This window comes from Phocoena sinus, chromosome 6, assembly GCF_008692025.1.
Source record: "Phocoena sinus isolate mPhoSin1 chromosome 6, mPhoSin1.pri, whole genome shotgun sequence".
Classification (NCBI taxonomy): domain Eukaryota; kingdom Metazoa; phylum Chordata; class Mammalia; order Artiodactyla; family Phocoenidae; genus Phocoena; species Phocoena sinus.
Window position 1 is genome coordinate 24,017,269 of NC_045768.1, and position 27,786 is coordinate 24,045,054.

The 27,786-nt window shown below is 46.1% G+C and overlaps 1 protein-coding gene across 8 annotated transcripts in view; it reads left to right on the forward strand.

The window, feature by feature from the left end:
- PTPN3 (protein tyrosine phosphatase non-receptor type 3) overlaps nucleotides 1–27,786 on the forward strand; it is a 110,712-nt gene that overhangs the window by 53,268 nt on the left and 29,658 nt on the right. For 4 of the 8 annotated variants that reach the window (XM_032635745.1, XM_032635751.1, XM_032635746.1 and 1 more), the window contains 12 exons: nucleotides 2,844–2,964; nucleotides 4,112–4,199; nucleotides 7,050–7,138; nucleotides 8,292–8,355; nucleotides 9,719–9,891; nucleotides 12,937–13,071; nucleotides 15,633–15,809; nucleotides 21,493–21,588; nucleotides 24,367–24,553; nucleotides 24,722–24,796; nucleotides 26,053–26,109; nucleotides 27,380–27,536. In XM_032635745.1, the coding sequence (XP_032491636.1) occupies nucleotides 2,844–2,964; nucleotides 4,112–4,199; nucleotides 7,050–7,138; nucleotides 8,292–8,355; nucleotides 9,719–9,891; nucleotides 12,937–13,071; nucleotides 15,633–15,809; nucleotides 21,493–21,588; nucleotides 24,367–24,553; nucleotides 24,722–24,796; nucleotides 26,053–26,109; nucleotides 27,380–27,536 (1,419 nt within the window). The remainder of the gene's footprint in view (nucleotides 1–2,843; nucleotides 2,965–4,111; nucleotides 4,200–7,049; nucleotides 7,139–8,291; nucleotides 8,356–9,718; nucleotides 9,892–12,936; nucleotides 13,072–15,632; nucleotides 15,810–21,492; nucleotides 21,589–24,366; nucleotides 24,554–24,721; nucleotides 24,797–26,052; nucleotides 26,110–27,379; nucleotides 27,537–27,786) is intronic. The other 4 variants (XM_032635747.1, XM_032635744.1, XM_032635749.1 and 1 more) reach the window with 1 other exon arrangement.

Consider the following 27,786-nt stretch of genomic DNA (forward strand, 5'->3'; position numbering starts at 1 on the left):
TTTTTAAAAATAAATTTATTTATTTATTAGTTATCTTTGGCTGTGTTGAGTCTTCATTGCTGCGTGTGGGCTTTCTCTAGTTGCGGCGAGCGGGGGCTACTCTTCGTTGCGGTGCGCGGGCTTCTCATTGCGGTGGCTTCTCTTTGTTGTGGAGCACGGGCTCGAGGCACGTGAGCTTCAGTAGTTGTGGTGCGCGGACTTAGTTGCTCCACGGCATGTGGGATCTTCCCAGACCAGGAATCAAACCCGTGTCCCCTGCATTGGCAGGCGGACTCTTAACCACTGTGCCATCAGGGAAGTCCCAAGAGTGAAGTTGTTTTTATTGTTTTTGGCTGCGTTGGGTCTTTTGTTGCTGCACGCGGGCTTTCTCCAGTTGTGGCGAGTGGGGGCTACTCTTCGTTGAGGTGCGCGGGCTTTTTATCGAGGTGGCTTCTCTTTGTTGCGGAGCACGGGCTCTAGTCATGTGGGCTTCAGTAGTTGTGGCGCAGGCTCAGTAGTTGTGGCGCATGGACTTAGTTGCTCCGCAGCATGTGGGATCTTCCCAGACCAGGGCTTGAACCCGTGTCCCCTGCATTTGCAGGCAGATTCTTTTTTTTTTTTTTTTTTTTTTTTTTATGCGTTACGCGGGCCTCTCACTGTTGTGGCCTCTCCCGTTGCGGAGGACAGGCTCCGGACGCGCAGGCTCAGCGGCCATGGCTCATGGGCCCAGCCGCTCCGCGGCATGTGGGATCTTCCCAGACCGGGGCACGAACCCGTGTCCCCTGCATCGGCAGGCGGACTCTCAACCACTGCGCCACCAGGGAAGCCCACAGGCAGATTCTTAATCACTGCGCCACCAGGGAAGTCCCCAGGAATGAAGTTTTTGAAAATACATATTTGTTCTATAATGGCCTCTGAGCGTCTGCCACGTGTGGATTCTGCAGTAGCCTCAGGTTGCACAGATAGAGCACAGCTGCTCTCTGCAAAGGGTCTGCAGCCTGGTAGGCAGGCAGATATGGACCAACTGATGCTGGCAGTGAGGATGAGCACAGAGGATGCACTTTGTTCTCCTTGGAGGGGGAAGGAGGGTGCAGGGGGAGGTAGTGTAGAAAAGCTTCCTAGCGATGACCCCTTAAGAAGAGCCTCCAAGATCAAGTTGGAGTTAGATGAATAGCAAATAAGGGCTTTCCCAACAGAACAGCTTGATATGCCATACATTTGAGTACCTGAGACATACACTCTGTCCTGCAAGATATAAAATATTAGCCAGAAGAATGTGTGGGACTTAAAAGACAAGGTATTTCGCACATAAGTGTTTATTTCCTTTTCTTTCTGCTATAATTAGCTTTCTCATGTGTTGCCTCCCCACAAACAGAAAAGCGTGTTACTCTGGAGTTCAGGGCGTGTTGTATGGTAAGTAGATAAAGAAGATGAACTGTGATCAGGCTCTAGGCTCCAAGTTACCAGCCTGAGCAGCAGTGGGCAGGTTCCTTCCTTGAGTCTCCATTTCCTTATCTGCTTAATGGGGATAAAAGTAAGGCCTGTCGCTAGGTTATCAAGAGCATCTAGTGGGATGATGTCATTGGTCATTCAATACAACGTGGAAACCACCCTGTGCTTTGCAGATGGTTTCCAAAGACTATTTAACTTTGTTTCCCCCTAGTGGTTAACACAGCTCATTGCAGAGTAGCCGACTTAAGATTTCCAGGGACAACCACACTACAGGGAGGTTCACTGGTGGTCTTGTATTAAGTTCAGACATTTGTCAGTGACTTGACTAAAAAGAGAACCTTGCTGTTCATGTTTGCAGAAAGGCACAAGGGTTAGGACTATTCGTTAATATGATGGATGACCAAGTCAAGATCCAAGAAGATCTCCATGAGCTGATGCAACCAACAGTGTAAAATTTAACAGGACTCTGCCTTGAGGCTCAAGAAGGTCATTTGCAGCATTTGGTTGTCGTCTGCGGACATGACCACTGTCATCCGCAAATGGCCAACAGTAGCCCGCAGGCGTGGCAGGCAGGCTGGTAGAATGGTGGGAGCGCTAGCCAGGTTCTGGTCTTGACTGCTGAAAAATAGCTCTGTGGTAGGGGTAGGTCCCTTCTCATCTCTGGACCTCACGTTCTCCTTCAACATGCAGAGTTTGGATGAGGTGATTCTAAGGCTTTCTCGGGCTTTCTTCATCGGGGACCCAGCATCGGGGCATCTAAATTACTTCCTGTAAATGCATTGTCGTACACTTCACCATGCACAAACTCACCTGTAAGCCACACTTGTGCTCGACACTCCTGTTCACAGCTTAGCCACATTTGGCTGGCCTTCGTGGCCTGTGGTCCACCCATGACCAAGTCTGTATGTGTAGGTCACTTGGCTTTCTGCCCTTTTCCCCTTCCAAAACTGAACTTTGCAGTAGCCTCTCTGCAGGTGAGTTCCAAACACCCGAGCAGCTACTATGTGCCATGCCTGGGCACAAGGCCCGAAAGATGAGTCTGACCCACTCCCAGCCCTCAAGGAACAGTGTAAGGAGGACACAGATCCCTTCATTACAGCGCAGATCTCAAAGAGCAGCCCTTGTGTGTGGTGGCAGTTGAGGAGGGTGAGCCCCAGGCTGAGTAGATGTAAAGAAAGATACCCTTGCATCTGACTTTTCAACTTTGGGATGAAATTCACCTAAGCAACTACCTCACTCCTCTCCTTCCCTTCTGAGACTGACTATAAAGCATGACCAAAGATTTCCCCAGCCCCTGCCCTTGAGACAGAGAAGGAGTCATTTGATTTAGATATCTTCTCTGTTGATGCTACAGATGCTTGTAAATACAGACCACATTGAAAAGGTGCTTTCCCCTCATTCTGTCTTGATAGCTCATTTTGGAGACCATGATTCTTCCATTCATCCTCCGGGCTATCTTTCCGATAGTCAGTTCATACCGGATCAGAATGAGGACTTTTTAGCGAAGGTGGAGGCGCTCCATGAGCAGCACAGGTGAGAGGAGGGGCGGGTGACCTACTTTGGGAACTCAGGTCGGGCACTGTCAGACCTCGTGTCCCCTTTTGGGTTTGATGTTGTCTTCTCTTGCTTTTGCTTATGAATCCTCTTTCAAGATGTCGGGGGTTTGTGAACCTTTGAGCTCTTATGATGGCAAATATATCTGGCATTACTAGCATTTCTGTAAAGTGTGAAATCCTATGAGAGTTCAGGATAATTTGCTGCGTTCTTTTTCAGGATGTCATTGAAATCCGTTAGTTCCTGGAGGAAATGTCCATTTTAAATCTGACTGCCCCACAGATTGACCCTACCAGGCAAACCTTTTAACAGGTTCCCATATTTAATGAAACGAGCCGTTCCTTCAGGTGGTTTTGAATAGACAGGCAGACAGACATAGGTGCTGACAGGCTGGGTGAATCCCCGTCCTCTCTGGGTTCAGTTGGGAAAACCACCTTCCTTCCAGAAGGGAGCACCACCCTTCCGCAGCTGCCTCGGGCCAAGCCTCCACTCCAGCAGATTCGCCCAATTCTGGCCTCCTCTTCCCTTGCCTCCTTTCACTTAAAGCTGCAGTGGCTTCATTCAGTCCAGGTCAAATAAGGGCCACCCTGACCGAGAAAGCCAGGTCTCAAGGGACCTTACATTCTCAGGAAGACCATAGAAACAAAGGCCTAAGCAACCAGTGTCCCTTCAAAAAGGCACTGCCAATCCTCTCCCAGAATTGCTGTCCAGGCAGGAGCCAGCATCCTAAAATAGTGCAGTGACGTTTGGAAGTTTGAGGCTGCTGCTTAAAGGATAGATAAAGGCAGAAAGACCTACAGAGCACGTACTACTTTAGGGACTTGGAAAAGGTAGGGTGGGAATTCCAGAAGGTGACAGTCTTTATCTCTGAATATTGAGAACCTACTAAATGTGAGGTAGCTTTTAATAGAGGAACAAGAGGGCTAGATGAAGTCATATTCAGTGGACAAGAAGAAAAACGTGGTTTACTAGCATTTGGGTTTTGATTGTTTAAGATGGATAACATAAGGCATTTAATAACCTTATAGTAATGGTATCAATATTTTTAGATTTTTATTAATTTTAAAAATCGGAGTTAAGATTCTGTTTACTGGGTGAACTCTGCATCTTCTGTCTGCCTTTGCAGTGGGCTGAAGCAGTCGGAAGCAGAATCTTGCTTTATCAACATAGCACGGACCCTCGACTTCTATGGAGTGGAGCTGCACAGTGGTAGGGTAGGTACCCTCAGCATGGTGGAGTTCAAAAGTTATTTTAATTTCTGAACATCTGAAAGCTTCTTTGAAACTATCTCTTTTCCAGTATAATAAAAAGACCTTTTTTTTTTTTTTTAAAGATACCTGAAAGGTTTATAAAGTAATACTGAGTTTTGCTGGTTATTTATCCACTTGGATTTTTTCGTGTTTGCTGTCATACTTGAAGGCTTTTTACTTTGGGGGGGGGTCACAGGGGTTAGAAACAAGTAATTTTTGTAAGACCATCTCATGGTTAAAGAGGTGAAAAATGTATAGAGTTCCGTTTTCCAAGTGGCTCTTTAATGAGCCAGGGTTTCTACTATTTAATCTCAGTGCTGCTCAAATTAGAGCTAATTATGTACTCAAATATGATAGTTTTCTATTATGATGGCATGTTTATGAAAATCAAGTATTTTGAATTGGTTGTGACTTTTTAAATAAAACTGAGGAATATCTATCATCTGCTGAGCCGTTTCTAACTGCCAGACACAGTCCCTACTTATTTCCCACTGTAATGCCATGAGGTAAGCGTTGTCATTTCCTCCATTTTACAGATGGAGAAACTGATACTCAGGGACTTATCAAAGGTCAGGTAGCACATAAGTAATGGCTTCAGTGTGTGACCCCAGCACTGTCTAATTGACATCTGACCTTTACGTTTTCTACCTGTAATTGGGCCACATCATATCCAGAGGAAGCAGATATTGGTTGAACACCTAGTCCATACTAGCCATTGTTCCAGATGCTTTCATATGTGACCATAAGGTCTCATTTAAAGATTATAGCAGCCTTGGGAAATGTGTTCTAATCACCCCATTTTACAGGTGAGAAAACTGAGGCTCAGGGAAGTTGAGAAAATTACCAAAGTTTACATTTAAATAATATTTTTGCAATTCGTAGAAACACTTTCATTTCTTTTCTCTTACTTCAATCCCCTAACTGTGCAGTGTACAGGATATAACATAGGTAATAAAGTAGGAAAAAGACACAGATCTTACAAAACATCATCTTTGGGACTTGACTTAATTTTTATTCCACTTGCAAATACTGTTTTGTCTGGTAGAACGTTGTGGAGCCCTTTCTTCAATGGTGAAGTGGGCTTTACATCTCCCTGAGTTGACCTGTGCTCCCCCCACCCCCAGGGTCTCATGAAGGTCCTGATGCCAGTTGATTACCTGTCTGCCTGACACCCCCGTGGTATCAGAGGGAGTTAGGTTACCCTTGGCTGTGCTGCATCAACCAAAACCCCTTGAAAATCAGTAACTTGATATCACAGAGCTTATTTCTCAGTAGTTCAAAGGCTGTATGGGTCCCGGTGGCTCTCCAGGGCAGCGCTCCTCCATGCAGTAGTTCAGCAGCCTGGGCTGCTTCTGTCTGGTGGCTTCACCATCTTCACATGTGGCCTCATGCCTGTCCCAAGGGAAGAGGAAGTCGGAGGGCTGCACACCAGCTCTTAAATGATTCGGCCCGGAGGGGACTCATCACGTCTGCTCGTTGTTCATCAGCCAATGAACTGTTGAGCGAAGCTGTTCCTCAGCTAATCATACAGTCCTGCTCCGCAAGCTGGGAGGTTTGGAGATGGGCACGGGGATTGAGCGAACAGCGACTGTCCATGCTACCGTGATGGCCACAGAACCAGGAGATTTGAGACCCACGTCACTGGCCCACACAAAGCATTCATTTATTTCCTCATTCTGCACTTGAGTTTTATTTTGTTTGCTAATTTTCTGTCCCACCTGCTTAATAGTTCCCTCTATTCTGATCCCGAGTATCACGTTTAATGCAACCCTGGTTTTCAACTTGCCGATTTGGTTTTGCTTTAAGCATGTGATTTCAGTTGGGTGCCCAATAGTGATTACTCTCTGGACTTTCCACAACGGGATAAGCAGTGTTCGCTTTGGCCAGTTTCTCCCACTCCCCGTGTTCACATCACTGTTCATAAATGATTTGTCCCACTGTCTCTTGAGAGGTGAAGGGGATGAACGTTTTTTATACCTACCACATGCCAATACGTTCTTATATTCTCTAAGTTCAGCTTGATAAGACTCTTTGAGGTGGGTTCGACAGTCCTTATTGTACAAAAGGAAAAACTGAGGCCAGTAGCCCAAACCAACACAGCTAGTAAGTGGCAAACCTAAGGTTCACATCCAGTGGTAACTCTGCCCCTTCTTTAAAATGACGAGTATCTGATTGGGTAAGTAGGGATATAGATGACTCAAGGGAAGGCACTGTTTATTTTAAAATTTTCATTCTCAAATGGATTTAATGGCCTACATCTTGTAGTCACTGTACCTTCCTTTTATTACCTTCATTATCTATGGCAATGCCTAGCACATGGGCTCTTAATAAATGTTGACTATATTGGACTTATAAGCCATATTTTATTTTTCATTGGGTTTAGAATCAGCAGGTCTACACTTCATATTAATAGCTAAAGCCTTTTCAGTGATGGGAGTTGAGATTTGTTTAAAGCTGTGCGGGTGACGAGGCTTTTCTGATTTCAATATGGTGTCTGATACTAATTGTTGAAGATGTAAAGGCAAATGTTCATTTCTGTGATTCTGTGGAACGAGTGAGCTTGCCTGGTGGTAACTTTGTAAACTGGCAGAACCCAGGTGTTGCTGTCAGGCAGTGTATTTTCACCTTAGAAGAATTTGGTGCTAAGTACTTGGATCTTAAGTATCTGTTAAGAGGAGATTTTTGCCTGTTTTCTGTCATTTTCCTTTTGGAGCTTACATGTAGTGCTATTTATAAAAGCGTGGGTGCTTAAGTTACCGGAGGGCATAAGCATGACAGTAACACGCTGTGAATCTGAGATCTTCCTTTTTACAGGATCTGCACGGTTTAGATCTAATGATTGGAATTGCTTCTGTGGGCATCGCTGTGTACCGGAAATATATTTGCACAAGTTTCTATCCTTGGTAAGTGCAAACCGGTTCTAATTATTTTCTGAATCGTGCTTTAAAAATATGCTGAACAAAAGTAATGGTACCTCTAATTTTAAACTTTTCTTTCTAAAGAAGGGACAGAGACTTTCTCCCAAGTTTTTACCTCTGACCTGTACAATTAATCCAGATTCAGTACTTGGGAAAATTAGTTTGGTTTTTATCGCATCCCCTTCTTCCCCAGTCACCCTATGGTTTGGGATACCGTGTGAAACCTGGATAAAACAACACAAGGCAGGTTTTGGAGTTAAGGAATCCTTCCTGGGTGGCACATTAGCCAGGATTCAGAGAACTTCCTCTGGGCAGGAGCTGTATTTTCAGGGCAGTTCCTTAGTTACTAATTGAAGTTTTATCAAGTGCCCAGTTCTGGTCTAAAAACTCGGGGGATCCAGCAGACTTGAATCCTGACAAATCTGAGAAAGGCAGTGCTGTCCCCACTGTTCAGAAGGGCTCCATGGTGGAGGACTTACGAGCACAAGCTCAGATCCTGGCTCCAAGCATTCCTGGCTTGAATGATCTTGAGCACTTAAGTGCTGTCTCCCAGCCTCAGTTTCCTCATCTGAAAGCTGGGTATAATGATAGGTACTTTTCAGGAGTATTGCAAGGCTTAGTAGAGGGGCTGCTTGTAAAGCTTTAAGTATAAAAAATGCTGTTAATGGTGACTATAATTGTGTTACTATGCAAACAATAGAGAGGCTACTTGACACACGGCTATTAAGTGGCTGTTAAGTTTGCGAAGCAGCTGGGATGCGGACGCAGGTCTGTGTGTCCTCCTCCTGCTGCTCCACACTGCCCTCAGCTGTCTTCCCCAGGTACACACCAGCCCTAGCAGAGCTGCAGTATCACAAAAGCAGCTGACAGCAGAGAGCGCATTGCCCATGGTCCTTGTTATTTAAGAGCTACATCATAAACCAGGGGCCCTGATGTGCCACTCAGCTTCAGTCAGCTACTTAGTGTTTGGCCGAGGTGATGGGGCCACCATCCTTTCTGCGCTGAAGCAAAGTCTAGGAAGCCGAGAGCCCCCAGCCATCATGATCGTGGACTAGAGAACACACGCCGAGAGGCGCCAGCTGCAACCTGGCTGCTCCCTGATGTGCTTCTTTTGTGTTGTGTTTTACTTTTTTTGCAGGGTGAACATTCTAAAAATTTCTTTCAAAAGGAAAAAATTCTTTATACATCAGCGACAAAAACAGGTGAGTTGTACCTGTGCTTGCTTTGGTTCTTGTGTTTTTAGCCAGTTCAGCTCTTAGTCCTTCAGCAGGTGAAGGAATTTGTCATACGTGTAACAGGGAAGAAAGAGCATTGCAAACTGTGGAAAGAAAGTGGGCATCAGGATCCGGTGGGCCCCGCAGTCTTCTATGTAATTCACTCTGCTTATCTGGCTGAGGAAGTCACTTGCTTTGCAGTCAGAGACATTGGGTTCAGGTCCTAGCTCTTCCACTCACCAGTTGGGCGGGTTACTTAACCTCCTGTAGTCTGAGTTACAGGAATGCAACAATGCCCAGTTCTCAGGGAATCATCAGATTTAGATAGAAGTGCCATTGGTCAAAGCACCTGGCCGAGCCCACTGCAGAGTAGCAATAAAAGTCAGCAAGGTCAGTTCCTTCCGTTGATGTGTTTAAAATGCACGGTGGCCTCGCGTATATGTCTCATAGGAGGAGTCTGCAGCTCTCCAGATAACTCAGTTTGGTTTTCCACATGGAGAAGAGCAACTTAGTGGTGAGAGAACCCACAGCTAGTGAAGTGGAGGAGCTGGAATTTGAACCGGTCGTTATGAATCTGAGATGCCCGCTCTTCCCACGACACCGCACTCTGTCTTGTCAGGCTGCATATTTTTCACTTACTGTCACTACGTCATTTCCCAATTTTCCAAAGATAACATGTACCTAAAATGGCTCCACATCACAATAAACTCTTAGGGCTGAGAGCACTAAAGCTCAGAGAAAACTAGGACTAGAATCTGGGTCTCGCGAGCCCCAGATGCGATATTCAAGGTGCCGTAAAAATGCACAGGATGGTCATTTAACATGAGAACAGAAAACCTGAACTCAGGTAGAATGGAGGTAGAGCAAATGATCAAAATGATTATTATAAGCGAGCACTAGATCTGACTCTCTTTGTGGAAAGCAAATAGAGAAACCCAAAGCATTATAAGATTCCTGTCATTTGATAGGTGAAAGATGATTTCTTCAGGGGAGAGATTTTTCCCAGAGCTAAATTTTGAAAGGAATGTATCAGACAGCCCTTATCTGGTTGCTCCAAATATATCCGACCTAGAAACGTAGGCAGGTGTGAAATGAAAGCGTTCATGAAAGACCACAGATGATGATGAAGAGTAGACTCTGGTCGTCTTTATTACCACGTTCATAAGGATGGTTAACAAATCCTGCTGCTGAATATTCTTAGAACCCTGTTTTTGTGGCCTAAGGAATTTTGAAACCGGTTTTCTGCTGTCCATTGTCTCTCACTTGATAACCACCGATGTGGGCATAAAATGCTTGAGACCCTGCTCCTACATCTGTGTAGATGAAATCTCTACTGTGTTTTTCCTCCCAGACTGAATCCAGGGAACACATAGTGGCCTTCAACATGTTAAATTACCGATCTTGCAAAAACTTATGGAAATCCTGTGTCGAGCACCATACATTCTTTCAGGCAAAGAAGCTACTACCTCAGGAAAAGAATGTTCTGTCTCAGTACTGGACTCTGGGCTCTAGGAACCCCAAAAAGTGAGTATATGCTTTAGGGACAGTCTCCACGCTAGGCTGAGAAATAAACATGTCCTGGTCACCCCCTGGGGAGTAAACATCCTCAGAGAGAGGGATGTCTTTGCCCAGGGGCCCCAGGCCCTGGGGCCAGAGCTGCTGGTGAGTCTAGAACTATGGGTGAAAGTCTCCTGGGGCCGCAGTGTGTCTTTCCACACACGCAGGCACTTCTCCTATTCCTGTCACTTGCTCCTGCCTGCTCAACTCTGTAACACTCAGAGCCCCCAAGCAGCCAGTATTGGAACAGCTCCGTCATGTCACGCCAAGGGAAGCACAAGGCTGTGACTAAGGGTCATCTTGGTGCCATTAAGACAGCCTCTCCCACTGAACAGCAATTCCATAAGACGCTCTATAATAACGAATGAGCAGAAATAAAGATTTCCAGAGTCAGGTGACTTTTTGGCATATACTACGTCCAGCAATCACAAGATAGTGACAGTAATAATTACAGTCGACGACTACTGAGTGCTTACTTTGTTCCATGCACATACTTCATTGCGCTTCATTCTTTTATTTTTATATGTTTAATTCTTAGAGCAATTCCATGTGTGCTATTATCCGTAGGAATGATATTTAAAATACTTAATGACTAGTAAATAAATCTATACATTTTAAACTTTTAGACTACAGTGTGTTCTCATGCAGTTTATATTTTTGTATATGTTTTTATTCTAAGATGTAGAATACAAGATGTATTATAAATACTTGCCTTCTAAATATAAGATGTAGCAGAAATTCCATATCAAATTATTTTCTAAATTGGTTGGAAAAGTTATTTTTGTGATTTTTTTTTTTTAACTGATACGGCTGTTACTAAAACTGGTGCCCCTGTCTGAGCCATTATCTGATATGTGGGACTGTATCAGACTATTCCAGTGACTTTCCTATTACATGGTAATTAGTTGATAGCTTTCTCAATTGAATAAGTAGTAAATGTCTGTTAGTATCAGTGATAATATTGATATTTATGGTGCTAAGTGCTCTAAGGTGATGAACCAAGAGCAAATTTATTTTCCAAGATTTTGTCTTCTAATACTGTCCAGTATTTTTACATATTCAGTAGCTCTATTCTGAACATGCCGTAAACATAACTTGCTGGAATGTAGCATTTACTTCAGTTGGACTTAATCCTCTTGGTGAGCTGAGAAGTGGCATTGAGAGCAACTCAAAGCTTGGACTGTCTTACAGAAGGCTGGGTTAAAATCTGATCTACATCAGTTTTAATTTAATTTGCTTCATAGCAATTTCTTCATCTGTAAAATGCAAACAACACGGAAGATTTTTTGTTTGTTTGTTTCTCCATTGTGGCAGAAAAAACCACCCCTGTTTTGGTGGCTTAAAGCAGTAACCATTATATTATATCTCAAGATCTTGTGGGTCAGGCATTCGGGAAGGGTGTGGCCAGATGATCCTTCCTCTCCGTGCAGAATGTAGACTAGGGTTTCTCAGTGAGATGCAGCTGGTGGCCGGGCTGGGCTGAGGGTCCGGGACCACTTCTCTCCCACACCGGGTGCCTTTGATGGAATGATCAGAAGGCTGGACTCATCTAGACCCCCACCCTCTCTGTGTGTTCTCAGAGCCTCTCACAGGGTAGTTGGATTTCTTACACAGAGGCTCAGGACTGCAAGAGCCTAAGGCAGAGGTGGCCGGTCATCTTAAAGGCTAGGCCCATACCTGGCACAGCTACTCTTGGTCAAAGCAGTCACAGGCCAGCCTGGGTTCAAGAGTCAGAGAACTTGCAGCCATTTTTAATCTGCCACTAGGGGTCACTTGGGACATAGTGGGTGGCTCAGTGGCCACAGGTCAGCAGTTCTTGACCACCAATACCAGCTTCAGCATACTGGCAAATCTCATCCCTCATTCTCTCCATTTCATAGATGGAGAAACTGAGGCTTAGGTTACGTGATTTGCCCAACCCCTAGAGATACCGCTATACATTTGCATATTGGGCCCTCTGAAACTTATTCGGTATTTTCCAAGCTTATGGGACAGTGGATCACTTCTTTTTCCAAAGAGTACCTATTAGTAACCTGTGACGCATACTTTGGGGAGCTGCTACATTAAACCTTTGAATCAACCAGCTTGCTCCCCTCATTCCGATGATGTGCTCTCAATCAACGGTAATTTGGTTTCTGATGTAGATTCTCGTGGTGATGCTTCTGTGAGCATTTTGATCAGGGTGACAACCGTACTTCTCATTGAAAATTAGTACATTGATATTCTAGAGGGTGTGCTTCGCATTACCTATGTTCTTGTGGTTTTTCTGTCCTGTTTTTCTGTTGGGTTGATGGTTTTAGGCTGCAAGGAATTGCGTGGAATGTTTTAATGAGACATTAAAACATTGTTTAAAATTTAGAAATGCCAGAACTGAGTTTCCCCAAAACTGGCTTCAAACTCCATCCTCTCAAATAATTCATTCTCTGAAGGGTCTAGAGAGCTGAGATTTAAATTCTCTAGGTATAAATAAAATTTGAAAGGAACCGAATCAGGGTGGCACATTCAGAGAACATGGCCTGAAACTCTGCTGTCTAAGCATATTTTCTCAGGTCTGCTCTTAAAGAGTTCTGAGTGATTTACAGTGACGGTCTCTGCCAGCTAGGATGACAGAGAACACTGGGAAGCATGGTTAATGTTTGTACTCATGCCAGTGTGAGTAAAGTGAGCATTCCTTGAAGTTACTTGAACTGTATTTCAATGTTAATCCTGAAATTCCTTCTATCTGGTAAGGCTTGGTTATATTCTGAAAGCAGTTTTGTTGCTTGAAATAATAAGGGCAAGAAAATATTTTTTCACCCGAAGAGAAGAAATCACATAAGGAAAAGCTAGGACAGAAAGGAATCCCTTCTGACCCGTGTACCTCCACTCCTGGTAACCTCTGCTGGGGTCATCAAGGTGTTCACCAGTCATCCGTCAGGGAGGGAGTGTGTGTAGACATGTTTCACTTACGCTGTCACTTCTTTCTCGTTGAATATGTCAGTGTAGAAAGTCAACCTACATCTGGTTTTTCAGGTCTGTAAATAACCAGTATTGCAAAAAAGTGATTGGAGGGATGGTCTGGAACCCGGCCATGCAGAGATCTTTATCAGTGGAACATTTAGAAACCAAGAGTCTACCGTCTCGGTCTCCTCCTATTACTCCCAACTGGTATGTCTTCCTTTTTTGGTATTACCTACCAGTAAACACTTTACTTCTTTTAAAAACTCAATAAAAATAAAAACATAACTACAGGTGGCCTATGGTCAGAGTTTACATTTGCATGTTTGTTGCAGAAGTAACTATTTTTGTGAAATGCACAAGTCTAGCTAAACATTTTCTTTAGTGTATGACGCTGGGATGTTCTTTTTTTAAAAGTTATTTGGTCTAAATAAATTTGAGCACTGCAGCTTACTGAAATGCTGCTCTTGAAATTAGCATATTCAGGTTTTGAGAAGTCCTGTGATAAAGAAGCATGTTTAACTTTATTTAATCTCACATTTCCCATTAATGTCAAACAACATAAACTTTGAGAAAATATAGTAAAGGTATGTAATACAACTGATGTAAGGAGGTGTGACCCTCAGCAACAGTAGCAAATGCACATAGGAAAGTAGCCTGCCAACTTTTAAGATGATGGACTCAGCTTAAAAAGAAGGAAGTGGCAGGGCTTCCCTTGTGGTGCAGTGGTTGAGAGTCCGCCTGCCGATGCAGGGGACACGGGTTCGTGCCCCGGTCCGGGAAGATCCCACATGCCGTGGAGCGGCTGGACCCGTGAGTCATGGCCGCTGAGCCTGCGCGTCCAGAGCCTGTGCTCCTCAACAGGAGAGGCCACAACAGTGAGAGGCCCACGTACCGCAAAAAAAAAAAAAAAAAAAAAAAAAAAGGAAGTGGCAATTTGGCAAAGTGGGAAGGGCACTGGGTTTGTAACTGGAAGACCCGGACTCAGATTTTGACTCCCCTGTTCGTTAACAAGTTTGTTTACCTCTCTGGTCTCAGTCTTTCCATCTGTAAAGGGATTGAATGACATAATGTACAAGTGCTTTGTAAGCTATACAAAAAGGATCAGGTAGAATTATTATTGTTGTTTTTGTTGTTATTTTATTATAATGTTCCTCAAAGACATCAGGCCATTTTGTGAATGCCTTCAAAAGAGCCAGGCATCATCAGAAGGGGAAACCAAGCCAGGAACATTGCCCCAGCCCCACCCTGAAATAAGGGTATGGCTTTCTGTTCATTGCATGATAGGGTGCACCTGTAAATTCTCAAAGAGTGAGCTGCCAGGACTAAGGGGCATTCTAACATGCAGGCCAAAAAAGGAGCTGTTGTGCAGGGCCGCTGGGTAAGGGCCCTCCACTGGGGCCTGATGCTCTGGGCAGGGATGGTGATGGTGTTTAGTGTTGGAAATCATAACATGACTGAATAGATTGGTTCTCGGTTTCCTAGATTTAGGCGCTCATCCTACAGTAGTAAATTTATGCTATAACGTGGCAGCTTAATTTGTCTGAAAGTCTCTTAGGCAGCAGTGCCAGGGCCCCAGAACAGAGGCCAGGACAGCGTCCAGGAGAGCAGCTGGAGGTGACGTTGCCACGCCAGTGGACTGTAGCTCTTACTGCTATTTATAGGTCCTCTTCTGAGGAATCACAGACCTTTCCACTCTGCTTTGGACACAGTGTTATTGATTATCGGGGCCCAGGGGGACTGCAAATAGTGGAGGCTCTGACAGTCCCAAGGAGAAATGGCTAACAAAGAAGCGGAAGATGGAAAAACAGGGAAAATGAAATTTAGAAAGCTCAGCAGCCTGGGATCACCCACTGCAGGAGCCGATGCCCAGGTGCTGCCCCAGGTGTCACCCCAGGCATCCTGGGGACATTGCTTCATTTGATTCATTTTCAGGAGCCAGGTAGGTACAACTGAGGCTCAGAGAGGTGGTGTGACTTGCCTCATGTCACACAGCTACTGCTGCTATTGGAGGGACAGGGCGGTGCTGGGGCTATGCCCATCTAATACCACATAAGATATATATATATATTTTTTTTTTTTTTTGCGGTACATGGGCCGCTCACTGTTGTGGCCTCTCCCGTTGCGGAGCACAGGCTCTGGACGCGCAGGCTCAGCAGCCATGGCTCACGGGCTCAGCCGCTCCACGGCATGTGGGATCTTCCCGGACTGGGGCACGAACCCGTGTTCCCTGCATCGGCAGGCAGACTCTCAACCACTGCGCCACCAGAGAAGCCCCATAAGAGATACATTTTAAAAAGCAAACATTTCTTCTTGGATCAAGTGAGATTCGCACGAGGGGATGTAGTTGAAATAAGTCTGCCGAAAAACTTACTTTAGCTTCTAAACCCTTACTTATACCATACAAATGAATCAGAAAAATTGTCTGATGAGCAGTCAATAAAGCTTGTTTACACATTGCGAGCTTGAGTCCTCCTGGAAGAATAACTCCCCCTAAATCAACACTCAATAACTTCCCAGAGAGCAAAAACCAGTCTCATCTGCCCTGTTTATAAAGCTGAGGAGCTGAACCGCTGGGCTAAGAATATCTGGGACCACGTGGCCCTTGGTAGATTCTAGTGTAGTAATGGGTTAACTGGCTCTTAAGTTCCAACAGCATCAGCAAAGGCATCCTTTGAAAGGTCAGAGCACAAAGTTAGATCACTGGTGTCTGATAAAATTCCTAAGTAGAATCTGCTTTCAGCACTTCACACTGAACCTTTCCCCACCAGGCGAAGTCCTCGACTCCGGCACGAAATCCGAAAGCCACGACATTCTTCCGCAGACAACCTTGTGAACGAAATGACGTACATCACTGAAACTGAAGATGTGTTTTACACCTACAAGGGCTCCACGTCCCCTAAAGACAGCGATTCTGAGATTTCTCAGAACCGAAGCCCACACCGAGAGTAAGAAACTTGTGTTCCTCTCTTTCTTTGTGTCTGCTTGTTTGAGCTGTTGAGGAATTTGCTCAGGCCCGATGGCCATTTAAAAGGAGGCAAGGGCTGGAGCCTGCAGCCAGCTCCCCGGGGTGCTGTCTGCCAGGCCAAGAACATCATCACGCTCTCCCTTCCCCGGCAGGAAGACAGGCTGTGTGCCTGGGGTCAAGAGCTTGCCCTGCTTTTTGTCAACAGCAGTGACATACTGTCCACACGCTTGTTAGCTCTCCTGAATAGTGTTCTCGCCAGTTCACGACCAAAGCCCAGTTTAAGCCATTTCATACTCCAGAGGTTGTAGACATGTCAACTATAGTAGTATTTCTCTCGATTGTCAGAGTTTGACCACTGCAGGATTCCCCGTCACTGGAGATGTGCTTATTTTCTAGCTGTCCACAGAAAGCCTTCTCAGAACCACATTATGTCCTCGGGTTTTTGTTCTTTTTGTTTTTAATGAATAGTCAGTGTAAAGAAAAAACATTCGGAGAACATCTCTGATTTTCTTTGTTAAATTTTTGTCAAGGACAGTGTGCATCAAATTCTTTTATGTCCCCACTTTCCTTTTTTAATGTGACAAACGCCCTTCACATTTCAAGGTCAGGAGAAAATATGTCTCTCCTAAAATACTGGCTTGAGTCCTTTTATTATTCAGTAAGATAATATCTAATTCAGTAGTTCCCGGTTTGACTTGATTACCAGGGAGCTCAGAGCTGCATGTCGGGCTCAATTGCATTAGCTTCCCATAGCTCAGGTTTCTGATCTAGTCCCTACTCTTCCTTCCTTGCTTTATTAATGGGTCTTATTTTTTCTCTTGTTTTAATGAATTCACTGTTCTACCATATCTGCACATTTTAGAGTAAGCGATCTCAAACCATTATTTTGAAGTGGACAAGACATAGATCGTAAATTAAATGACATAAAGTATTATAGGAATGGATCATCTATTAGGAAGTCAACCATGGCCATTGAGTATCCATTCAGTTAAGTCCCATGCTGTGCCCAAAATATAGAAACATATAATGCTTCCCCTAATAGCAAAGGATTAGCAAGAAGGCACTTCAGTTAATCTGTAAATTTTTACCACTCTAGCTACTAGGATTAAAGCATTAAACGCATCCCGATTGTACTGTAGGCGTCACAGGTGAATCACAGATCTCACTTCACACTTAAGTGTGAAGTTGCTACTTCTCTGCTGTCCCTGACCACAGCAAACATAGTTTCCAGCTTCTGTGTTCTTAACACCTCTGCTTAAATAATCCTCTGGTCATTATTTCCTTGTGACCTGAGCTTGGATGATGCTTTTGTTGAAACGATCACTATCTCTTGCTCCAACTTGCAGCCTCGCTGAGGTTAGAGTGGAAGGGTGTAAGTTCCTTTGCGTGACACTGGTTTTGCAGTTCTAGGTCTACAAGGGCAGGAGTGCAGACATGCATGACTTGAGCCAGTTTGAGTCTGTCAGGGGCTGTGTTGCTTTGGTAAAAGGAGAAGGAGGGTTTAGGGAACTGACCGAGGGCTCTGGGATGCCCAGTCACACCCTTCGTGTCAGGTCCTCCTGCTGTGGTTTGCAAATCCATCGTGGAATTGTGGAGCTTCTGGACCTTCCCTGTCCAGTGCAGTAGCCACTAGTCATGTGTGGCTATTCAGATCGAAATTATTTAAAATAAAATAAAATTTAGGTTCAGTGCCTCAGTCACGCAAGCCTCATCTCAAGTGCTAAAGAACCACATAAGTAGTGGCTACCATATTGGACAGCACAGATACAGTACATTTCCAGGTGCTGGCTGGAGGAGAGATGAATTCTGTCCAGTGGTATATGGACGTCTTAAAGGGCTACGCTCATTGCCGAGTCCTGCAACACACTTTGTACACCCTTTGCTGCTCATTGAGGGAATGTGAAGGTGAATTAGACAAGCCTTTGCTTTCAGGGACCTCCAGGCCAGCTGGGCAAATAGCACACTATCAGCCTTCATCGTCACACTGTGGGGCTCTGTCACTTTGGTGAAAGGAGAACAGAGTTTGGGCAAATGCGGGTTCTGAGAAGCCTGATTACAGGTCCTAGGTCAGATCTTCCTTCTGTGGTCTATAATTCTATCTTCCTTCCCCACCATGGAACTAGAGCATCGAGAGCTTCACAGGCCAATACAGCCACACACAGATGGCTATTTAAGTTTATTAAAACTCAGCTGAGAATTCACTTCCTCAAGCCCGGTTCGATTTAAGGAATTTCTAGCCCTACTCACCCCTAGGCGTTGCACATCGGTTCTTCCTGAAACTCCTCCGTGAGACATAAAAAGATGTATCATCCTGGGGCACTTTTTATTTTGCAGTGAAATGTTAAAAGTAGCAAATAATGGTGATGCAAACGCAGCCTTCCTTGCCATGTCTTTGCCAGGTGAGCCAACAGTAGATGGCTCACAGAATCGAGTTAGCGGCTGTGCTTTGCAAGTGGGGCGAACAGTTGAAAAAGTTCAGCCCCTAGCACCTCACTTAAGTAGGGGACCCCTTCCCGCTGGCAGGAAGCCACCTTCTGCTGGGTTTTCAGAGGCAGCTGGCCTCCCTGAGAGTTTGGTGGCCCTCCATTGCCCAAGGCAAGAAGGGAAGGTTGGTCTGTACCTGGAGAAAAAACTGCGGTGGTGTCTTCAGTGAGCACAGTCATCCCTCGGTACCCGAGGGGGATTGGTTCTAGGACCCTCACAGATACCAGAATCCATGGATGCTCAAGTCTCTCATGTAAAATGGCTAAGTATGGTTGGCCCTTCGTATCCCCGGATTTAATTCGATCTGTGCTTGGTTGTATCCACAGATACCCAGGGTGGGCTACAGTATTTTCAAAATGTTTAAGAAACATTGGACGTGCTTTATACAACACATTAGTGTGTTAAGAGGCAAAAGGAAGTATCCTGTCAGAAATCAGATGAATAACATCACAGACAGCAAGGAGAGTTCCTTTTAGAAAGAAGAATGAAGTGTAATGTTCTGTACCCATGTAAACAAGAGGAAGAAAGAGAGAAAGGAAGAAACAGAGCAGTTCGACTTTGGCTCTAAACCTTAGTGGTGCAGTTCAGACTCTGGACATCATCCTAGTGGATAAGTCACCTTGGTTTGTTCCGTATTTATAGCAGCGCAGCAAAGTTTATGGTTAGTTACGAATCCTTGGCAGTTTGCTTTATGCCCGAGTAGGCTGTCCTCTTGTTACTCTCGCAGACATTCTATGTTCCTTTCCTTGCTTCAGGGCCAAGGCCGAGATCTGCAGAGAAGGAAGTTTCCAAAAACAAAAACAACCCACCACCCAGGAAAATGGGAGGGGGTGTTTCCCAAAGGAAAAAAATGACTTTGCAGAGCAGAAGCTGGAGGAAAACAAATTTGAGGGCAGATGAGGGTTGTGTTTGAAGAACTCCTCAGTGAATGGGGCTTGGTGCCATTGTGGTGCCTTTGCTATTTGCTTACTTCCTTCTTTAGAGCCTGCCTTGTTCCAAGGACAGGGGACAGCTGTCGGCTTTTATTTCCAAACTTCTGTACACACAGCAATGTGAATATACTTAAATGCTACTGAACTGTAAACTTGAAAATGGTTAAGATGGTAAATTTTATATTATGCGTATTTCACCACTATTTTTAAAAAATGTTTTTAAATAGCTTCTCTGCATTGGAAGGAACTTTGGGAATCCCCTTCTTCAGCTGCATCACCAGTGTAGGAATTCCCTCTGCCCTGTCACCTGGTCACCCTGCCGGTGATGGGCAGCTCTCCTGCCGTGTGGCAGCCTGTTCTCTAGTTGGACAACCCAGTTGTCCAAGCTGTGTCTCCCCACAGGAGACCAGCCAGCAACAGGGTTTCATTAGGAGTTTTGTGTCCACTTGCCCTGCACCTTGCCTGCACTTCACTTGGTCTTGGGCCACTTAACGTGTGGACAGCTGATGAATACCTTAAACCCAGCCTGGCCTGATCTCAGCTCATCATCTTCTGTCCAGCCTGTGGCTCCTCCTGTCTTGGTGAGTGGGGCCACATTTCAGAACCACCCAGTGGGCACCGATGGGAACTTCAGGCATCCTCGACAACTCCTTCTCTTCCGCCTGCGTCATCTAGTTTCTCACCTGTTGATTCTCCCTCGTGAACATCCCTTGACCTCGACCCCTCCGCCGTCCACCCCGCACTGCCCCTGTGTAGCCGCCATCGTCTCTCGAAGGAACAGTTGCAATAGTGCCCTAAGTGTCCTCCTGTCTCTAGTCTCTCCTCCTTCCAGACCATCCTTAACAAGGGTAACAGGCTCATTTTCCTGAAATTTATGCCCAAGCATGTCACTCCCCCGCTTAAATGCCTTTTCTGTGCTTTTTCAAAATTTCATGCCTCTGCAAATACCACTGAAGTTTTTTTTTATATTAGAGTTTTGCCTAAAATGTAGGGCTGGCCAAAAAGTTTGTTCGGGCTCTTCCATAAGATCTTATGGAAAATCCCAAAGGAACTTTTTGGCCCACCCAACACTTTCTTCTTCCCTCTTGGCTACCTGTTGAAACTTCTACTGGTTTATCTTTCAGACTCAAGCGCCCCCTCCTCTGTGAAGCCTCTCCTGGCCTCCCACTGTATGCTAGACATCTGAGCATCTCCATTACAGCATGATGATAATATTTGATTCCTTTTCTATCTTAAACTAGACAGCGAGCTCTTTGAGGGCGGGGATAGAGCCCTGTTCACCTCTCCTTCCCCCAAACCTGGCGTGGTGCCTGGCACTTCGTGATGTTCCGTGACTGCTCTGATGGATGGACAGGTGAACAGGGAGATGGTCACATGAAGCAGGATGTGGCCCTTGGCTAAAGTACAAGCAAGCTCCCAAGTTACCCCCCCTGCCACTTCCACGGCAGGTCCCCATATCACACAGCATCTAATCTGCACGCCAAGGACTCAGATTTACTGTAACGAGTTTCGGTTACCTGTCTCCTGTGAGCAGGTCCCCATGGTAGGTGCTGCCGCAGGCTATGTGTCAATGAGAAATGCTCATCAAAGAGTTCAAGCATGAATTGACTGAAATTTAACAGGTGCTTTCTTGCCCTTAAGTTATCGCAACATCTGAGTGGGCAGCCTGGGGACAGGTGCGTGACCCTTGATTCCATGAGTGATGAGATGTAGAGCTCAGACAGCGGCATCTCTGACCCACATTCCCTCAGCCACCTCCGCAACTTCTTGAGTGAAGTTTTGATCTCGGGCCCTTGGCATGTATCGCGGAGATAAAAGAGTATCACCTGAAGAACGTCTCCATGTCGTAACACCCATACCACGAAGACATGCTTTCTATTACTCGGTGATCCTTATGTCGGGATCCATGTGAGATATCTGGCTTTGTGTTAAGTACACCAGGAGAGGACTAGGCAGAGGACTAGGGTCTCTCCTGACCTCGAGAAGCTCATAGACTCGAGAGAGAAATGCCACGTGGAATGGCCCCTATTCTATCACCACCATAGCTAGTGCCTCCTTGCGGGCGCCCAGTGAGAGCTGTGAAACCCTCAGTGGGAGCACAGCTTTGCTTGGCTAACAGGTTTGTGCGGGGAGGGGAGGGGACGCGGGGGCCTTTGTCATTTTCTAGGGTGTAGAAAAGAATGGTATAAAAAGCATCGCCCAGGAAATCCTGCCATTTTAACTGTCTCTAACCTTGCTTCCCTTCAGAGAAATGAACTCTGTCCTGGCTTTTGTTTCCGATGACTACCGCATTTACAGTTCTGAAGCGTCGGCTTCTGAGGGCGAGCACCCGTTTGTCTGCCGGTCAGTCTGTCTGTCTGTCTGTCTCTGCCCCTTTCACCCCAGGGAGCTGGAGTGGCCAGTCCCTCCCCGGCCACTCTGGCTCCCCGACGGCAGTGACGGTCTCCCTTCCGGCCTCAGGAGCAAATCAGTCGCTTCAGCTCCCTCCTGCTACCGCTTTCTTGGCCCCTTTCACAGTTACCCACTGAAACCCCAGGGGTTCCCCTCTTCTCTCCGTCCTCACCCACTGGGCTCTCCCCTCGGTTGCACCTCACGTCCTGCCCTGGTAGGGAGGAAGGCCACTTGGTTTGGCGTCTTTACTCCTGGCATCCCTGTGCTGCGTCCATCTGCCACCTTCTTGTTGCTTCCTGTCATTACATGTCCTCCTCGCCATCTGTCTGTCCATCCTCCACACTGAGCGGAGCATTACTGCAGCCTACAGGGAACGTCTGTACACGGTTGATCAGCCAAAAAAATACTGTCATGTTTAATAAATTACCATCTAAGAGTAAGCTCTCCACCCCTACTTAGAAAATAGGATTGGACACATAATGACATTGAATATGTTGTTTTTAGTACTATGGGCTGTTTGGGATAGACCATTACATTTTATACTGAAAAAGAAAAATACTTTAAAACCTTATAAGATGTCATCTAAATTCTATATAATGTAATTCGAAATTCAGAATTTAGAAATTAAATATAATGAATACAGAAATACAGTACAGTTTACTGAAAAGTCTGTTGTCTTCTGCTTTGTCACCTTGCCCTTCTGTTTAAATGTCATCACCCTTTCCATCGCTCTCATCTCCAGATTCTTCCAAATGTTTGAAGTATAAATGCTATTTGCGGCTTCACAGTAAAGGTTCAGGTCCACCCCTAGAGCTGGAAATGGCTTTTCCTAAACCTCTTTGGCTTTATCTTGTTTAGCAACTTCCACGTTTCCCTTTCTGCCACTAGGAGGTGCTCTTATAAACATCGAAACTTAGATAAGTTGCCCAACTTCGGGAGAATTTTTTTTTTTAGCTTCCTTTTAAGTAAGTTAAAGTCTCATTTATTTTCAGTCTGAAAACATACCACTAGTACATAACAAAATATCCTCTCTCTGAAATGCCTTCCCATCCAACTTGAAAACCTTAAGGCCAAACTCTTCTCTTGCAAATAGCTCTACTTCTGTACTGCTCTGTCACTGAATTTTTTTATTCAAATGAATTGAGATTGTGAATCATTTTGTGTGACTGTGATACAGATTTTATATTTAAAGTAAAGCTCATTTGAACTTGCTAGGAAACAGAAGCACCACATTAATGAAAACTCCATGGATGAGGACCTGAAAGAAAGAGGCAGCAGCAGCTGTCTTTTGTCTGTTTGTTTCACTGAATGTCTGTCTTTGCTCACCTTTCCCATCACTAACCTGGAATGAGATTAGAATATGGAGGAGTCTGTGGAACATGAGGACAACCCCATATTCTGTTGGCTTTTTTTTTTTTTTTTTTTTTTGCAGTACGCGGGCCTCTCACTGTCGTGGCCTCTCCTGTTGCGGAGCACAGGCTCCGGGCGTGCAGGCTCAGCGACCATGGCTCACGGGCCCAGCCGCTCCGCGGCATGTGGGATCTTCCCAGACCGGGGCACGAACCCGCGTCCCCTGCATCGGCAGGCGGACTCTCAACCACTGCGCCACCAGGGAAGCCTCTGTTGGCTTTTAAAGGCATCTTTTGCTAGGACGGTGGCTCTGGAAGGGGTCTAGTGTGGGTGTGCATGATGCAAAGAAGTTGCGTGTCCTCCACCGTGTTCATCCCTGTGGCCCTGAGAGGTTAGAGAGGAGGGTCTTAGGAGCAGACCTGGTGTGAGGAGAGGAGAGGGGAGAGGTGCTGGGGGAGTCATGTTCATCAGACTTCTGTCTGTCAGGTGAGGGGAAAGCTGTGTGACCTTGGGCAAGTCACTCAGCGCCTCTTGACCTGTTTCTTCATCTGTGAAATGGGAGTTGAACCAGATGACCACAGAGGTCTTTTCAGTTGTAATAGTCTGTAATTCTCGAAGATAACGCCATCCAGTAGAATTTCCTGCGATGATGGAAATGTCCTGTAACTGCGCTGTCCAATGCAGGAGCCTCTAGCCACGTGTGGCTGTTGAGCATTTTTGAAATGTGACTGGTACAACGGAGGAACTTTCTAATCTTAATTTACTTAAATTTAAATAGCCACATGTGACTAGTGACTGCCATATTGGGCCGCGCAGCTCCAAGATACAAAAGGACTTACATTAGAGAAAAATAAAACGTATAATCTCAGTGGAGGCATTAATGGATGTCACAGGTGAATAATGTAAACTAGGATTCATATAAATTGTCCTGAATATGCCACGTTAGTCCCATTTCCTTTGGGTAGCGAACTGTCCTGTGAAGCAGAGCTGTGAGTGGGAGTGAGATGGAAGGGAAAAGCTTTCAAAAGGGTTGGAGACGCGTGCATCTGGGTGAGCTTCAATAATTAAGCACCAGAGTAGCTGGGCATATTTCCCTATCACCCTTCCAAAGCAGCTGAGTTTTCAGCAGTTCCTGGTACTACCCTGCCCTCCTTCCCCTTTTCCCCAAAACTAAAGGCGATGATCTTTAGGTCAGCTGGGGACATGGGCAGCCAGTGGACTCTGGATGTGCCTGAGCCCTGGGCTTGACCTTTGGAGCTCTTCTAAGGTTCCAAGGATTGGTGACAGCCGCGAGATGCCAGGCCCCAACAGTCAGTAATGTTTGCTCTGATAAAATATTAATCCAGTTATTAAAATATCTCCTCCTTCCCCACGATGAAGGAGTATATCCGAGAACAACCCAGCACAAAGCTGCCTGACCCAGAAGTCATCCAGTTCTGTGTCTCCATCTTCAAATGCTCCAGGCTCCTGTTCCCCAGATGGCGTCGATCAGCAGTTCTTAGAGGACTTCCACAGGGTGACCAAAGGGGGCTCCACCGAGGACTCCAGCCAGTACTACTGTGACAAGGTGCGTGACCCCAGGTGCTGCGGCTGAAGTGGCAGCCGACCCAGCCAGGCCTCCCGTGCAGGGCTGCCTTACGGGCGATTAGGTGGTTATGACTCAAAGAAAATAGCATATCACCAACCACTGGAGAAAGAAGTGAGATATAACTGATGATTTTCTGACGTTCTCCAGAATGATGGTGACGGCTACTTAGTCTTGATCCGCATCACACCAGATGAAGATGGAAAATTTGGATTTAATCTAAAGGTATGTTGTGTGTAATTTATAAGGACATTTGATGCTCTGAAGCAGTCTTTAGATGACTTTTTAACTTCCATTAGAAAAGTGCCACGTACCCAAGGCTGCATTAAGGAAATTGGCTCGGAGTTCAGAATTGGGAGCTTTTTTTTTGTGGCCATAGTAGCTGCCTCATACCGAGTGCCTGCTCTGTGTACTTATTTATATCACCTTATTGAGTTCTATTAAGTGGTGAAATTGGAATTTTAAAACCCATTTATTTTTTTTTGCGGTACGCGGGCCTCTCACTGCTGTGGCCTCTCCCGTTGCGGAGCACAGGCTCCGGACGCACGGGCTCAGCGGCCATGGCTCACGGGCCCAGCCGCTCCATGGCATGTGGGATCTTCCCGGACCGGGGCACGAACCCGCGTCCCCTGCATCGGCAGGCAGACACTCAACCACTGCGCCACCAGGGAAGCCCTTAAAACCCATTTTATAGATGCACACTAAGGCTCAGAGAGATGGGAACCCCTCAGCATTGCTAAGAGAGAACAGTGGTTCAAGTGCAGGGCCATCACCCTCCTCTGCCTCCCTCTAGGCAGGCTCTGCAAGCTATGGCCTGCAGGCCAAATCCCATCTGTTTTTATAAATAAAGTTTTATTGGAACGCAGACACCTCATTCATTTACAAATGGTTTGTGGCTCCTTTGGCACTACGGTGGCAGAGTGGAGAAGTTACGACAGAGCCCTCTGTCCCACAAAGCCAAGATAGGTAATATCTGGCCCTGTACAGAAAAGGTTTACTCTAGAGCAAAGTGAGGGCAGGTGGTCTTTGCTGCCCACCCCGCAGCTGCCATCACGCACTCCTTTCCAATACCCGCAGCCCTGCTGACAGCCTGTTCTCAGAGGTCAAAAGCCCTCACGACATGGGACCTTTCTACAGCTCCTCTCCTCCACTGAAAACCCCCTGTCCATCAGCAGTTAGGGGCTGTGCTTCTGGAGTCCTTCTCCAGGGGATGTTTGCATTTTTTGAAAGGAGGCTACTTCCTCCAAGTGCATCTTTGGTCTGTGGAAGGTGGGGATAGCAGTGGGAGGCTTCTGAGCAGCCTTCTTTCTGGTTGGCCCACTAGACCCAGGGACCCAGGAACCTTGTCATTCCGAAAGGTGCCAACGCCTGCGATTAGAATAAGTTCAAGGGAAGTTTGAGCCCTCCCTTGTGTCAGAGATATCTGCATGTCTTTGTTGCTGTAAACGACTCAAGTCGTTTTTTAATCTACATGTTTACAGGGAGGAGTGGATCAAAAGATGCCTCTTGTGGTATCAAGGATAAACCCAGAGTCACCTGTAAGTAAACATATTCTGTAATTTCCCAAGTGTGCTTTCCCCTACATGTAACAGATTTCTGTTTCTGTGTCCTGTTTCTTTGTTACTGGTAGCAGAGAGTGTGTGTAAATGCATACGCACATAGATAGAAGGAAAGAATGGAGGCCGTTTCCCAGAGCCTTGCTGCTCGCTGTGGTCCCCGAAGCTGTAGCACCAGCGTCACCTGGGAGCTCATTGGAAATGCAGACGCTCGGGCCCACCCCAGACCTCCTGGACCAGAATCTGCATTTTAACCAGATCCCCGGATGACTGGTGTGCACGTTGAAATGTAGAAGTCCTGCCCGAAAGAAGGAAACTGGGGCTTAGAGTTTGCTGTTCTGCTCGCTCCGAGTGGGCTCACGGCCCCTGTGTCCCTGTCCCTCCCCACCCTCAGCCCTCTGTCTGGGGCTCTAGGCATCTAGGAGGTGATTTGCTTTTGTATAACAGTGAGCACCAAAGGGTCCCTGTGCCTCCTAAGAAGGTGCCTGTTTGGGAGTTTTACACTTAAGCTTGTGGTTTACCTTTTCTTACTGCTTGTGGCCTCTGTGAGTTAAGAAGCCTTTCATTCCCACACTGTTCAATGCATGGCTTCTCTCCATAATGGCTTCTGCCTTTGGGGTTATGTTTGCAAAGGCTTTCTCCATCACAAGATAGATAAATACTCGCTTTTAGCTGACGAATCATTTTCTTTCTTTTTTTTTTTTTTACCGGTATATGAGCCTCTCACTGTTGTGGCCTCTCCCGTTGCGGAGCACAGGCTCTGGACGCGCAGGCTCAGCGGCCATGGCTCATGGGCCCAGCCGCTTCGCGGCATGTGGGATCTTCCCAAACCGGGGTGCGAACCCGTGTCCCTGCGTCGGCAGGCGGACTCTCAACCACTGCGCCATCAGGGAAGCCCTGACGAATCATTTTCTAACCACACATCTAGACAACAAAAGATAGAGGCGTTGAAGTCATTATGACATTACAATAATAAGTGAAGCCTGGCTTCTATAGAGAAATAGCCTCAGTAGTTTTCTTAGCTTTACTCCAAAACGTTTCATAACGTAGGTTCTGAGCAGGACTCCTTTAAAATCCCACTGCCAGCTACCATGTCCACATTGCAGTGGAGGCAAAAATAAAGACGGTAATGCCTGAGGGAGAAGAAGAGAACTTGGTCATGGTCTCAAGTGTCGGGACTCAGAAAACATCAGGTTCTTCCCTTGAGGATTGTGTTATGATAACAGCAGAAACTCGCTCTTCCCCCATGCAGGCGGACACCTGCATTCCTAAGCTGAACGAAGGGGATCAAATCGTGCTAATCAACGGCCGGGACATCTCAGAACACACCCATGACCAAGTGGTGATGTTCATCAAAGCCAGCCGGGAGTCGCACACACGGGAGCTGGCCCTGGTGATCAGGAGGAAAGGTAACAGCCACCCGCGGGGAAGGAGCCTTAGCAAAGAGGGCCTTCCCAGCCTGTTCCGTGGTTTTGCGATGTTGCACTTGTAGCCAACATGGGAAAATCAAGGGCTTTCCCGTGACCACCTGATGGCCGACTTCTCCCTTGAAAAATATGGAGATCTGCCTCCACAGGGCCCTGCCCCTCATGGCCAGTCCTCTGCAGGTAGGCAGCACCCTCCACCCCTTTATATACTAGGTGTGACCCTCCCCTTCCC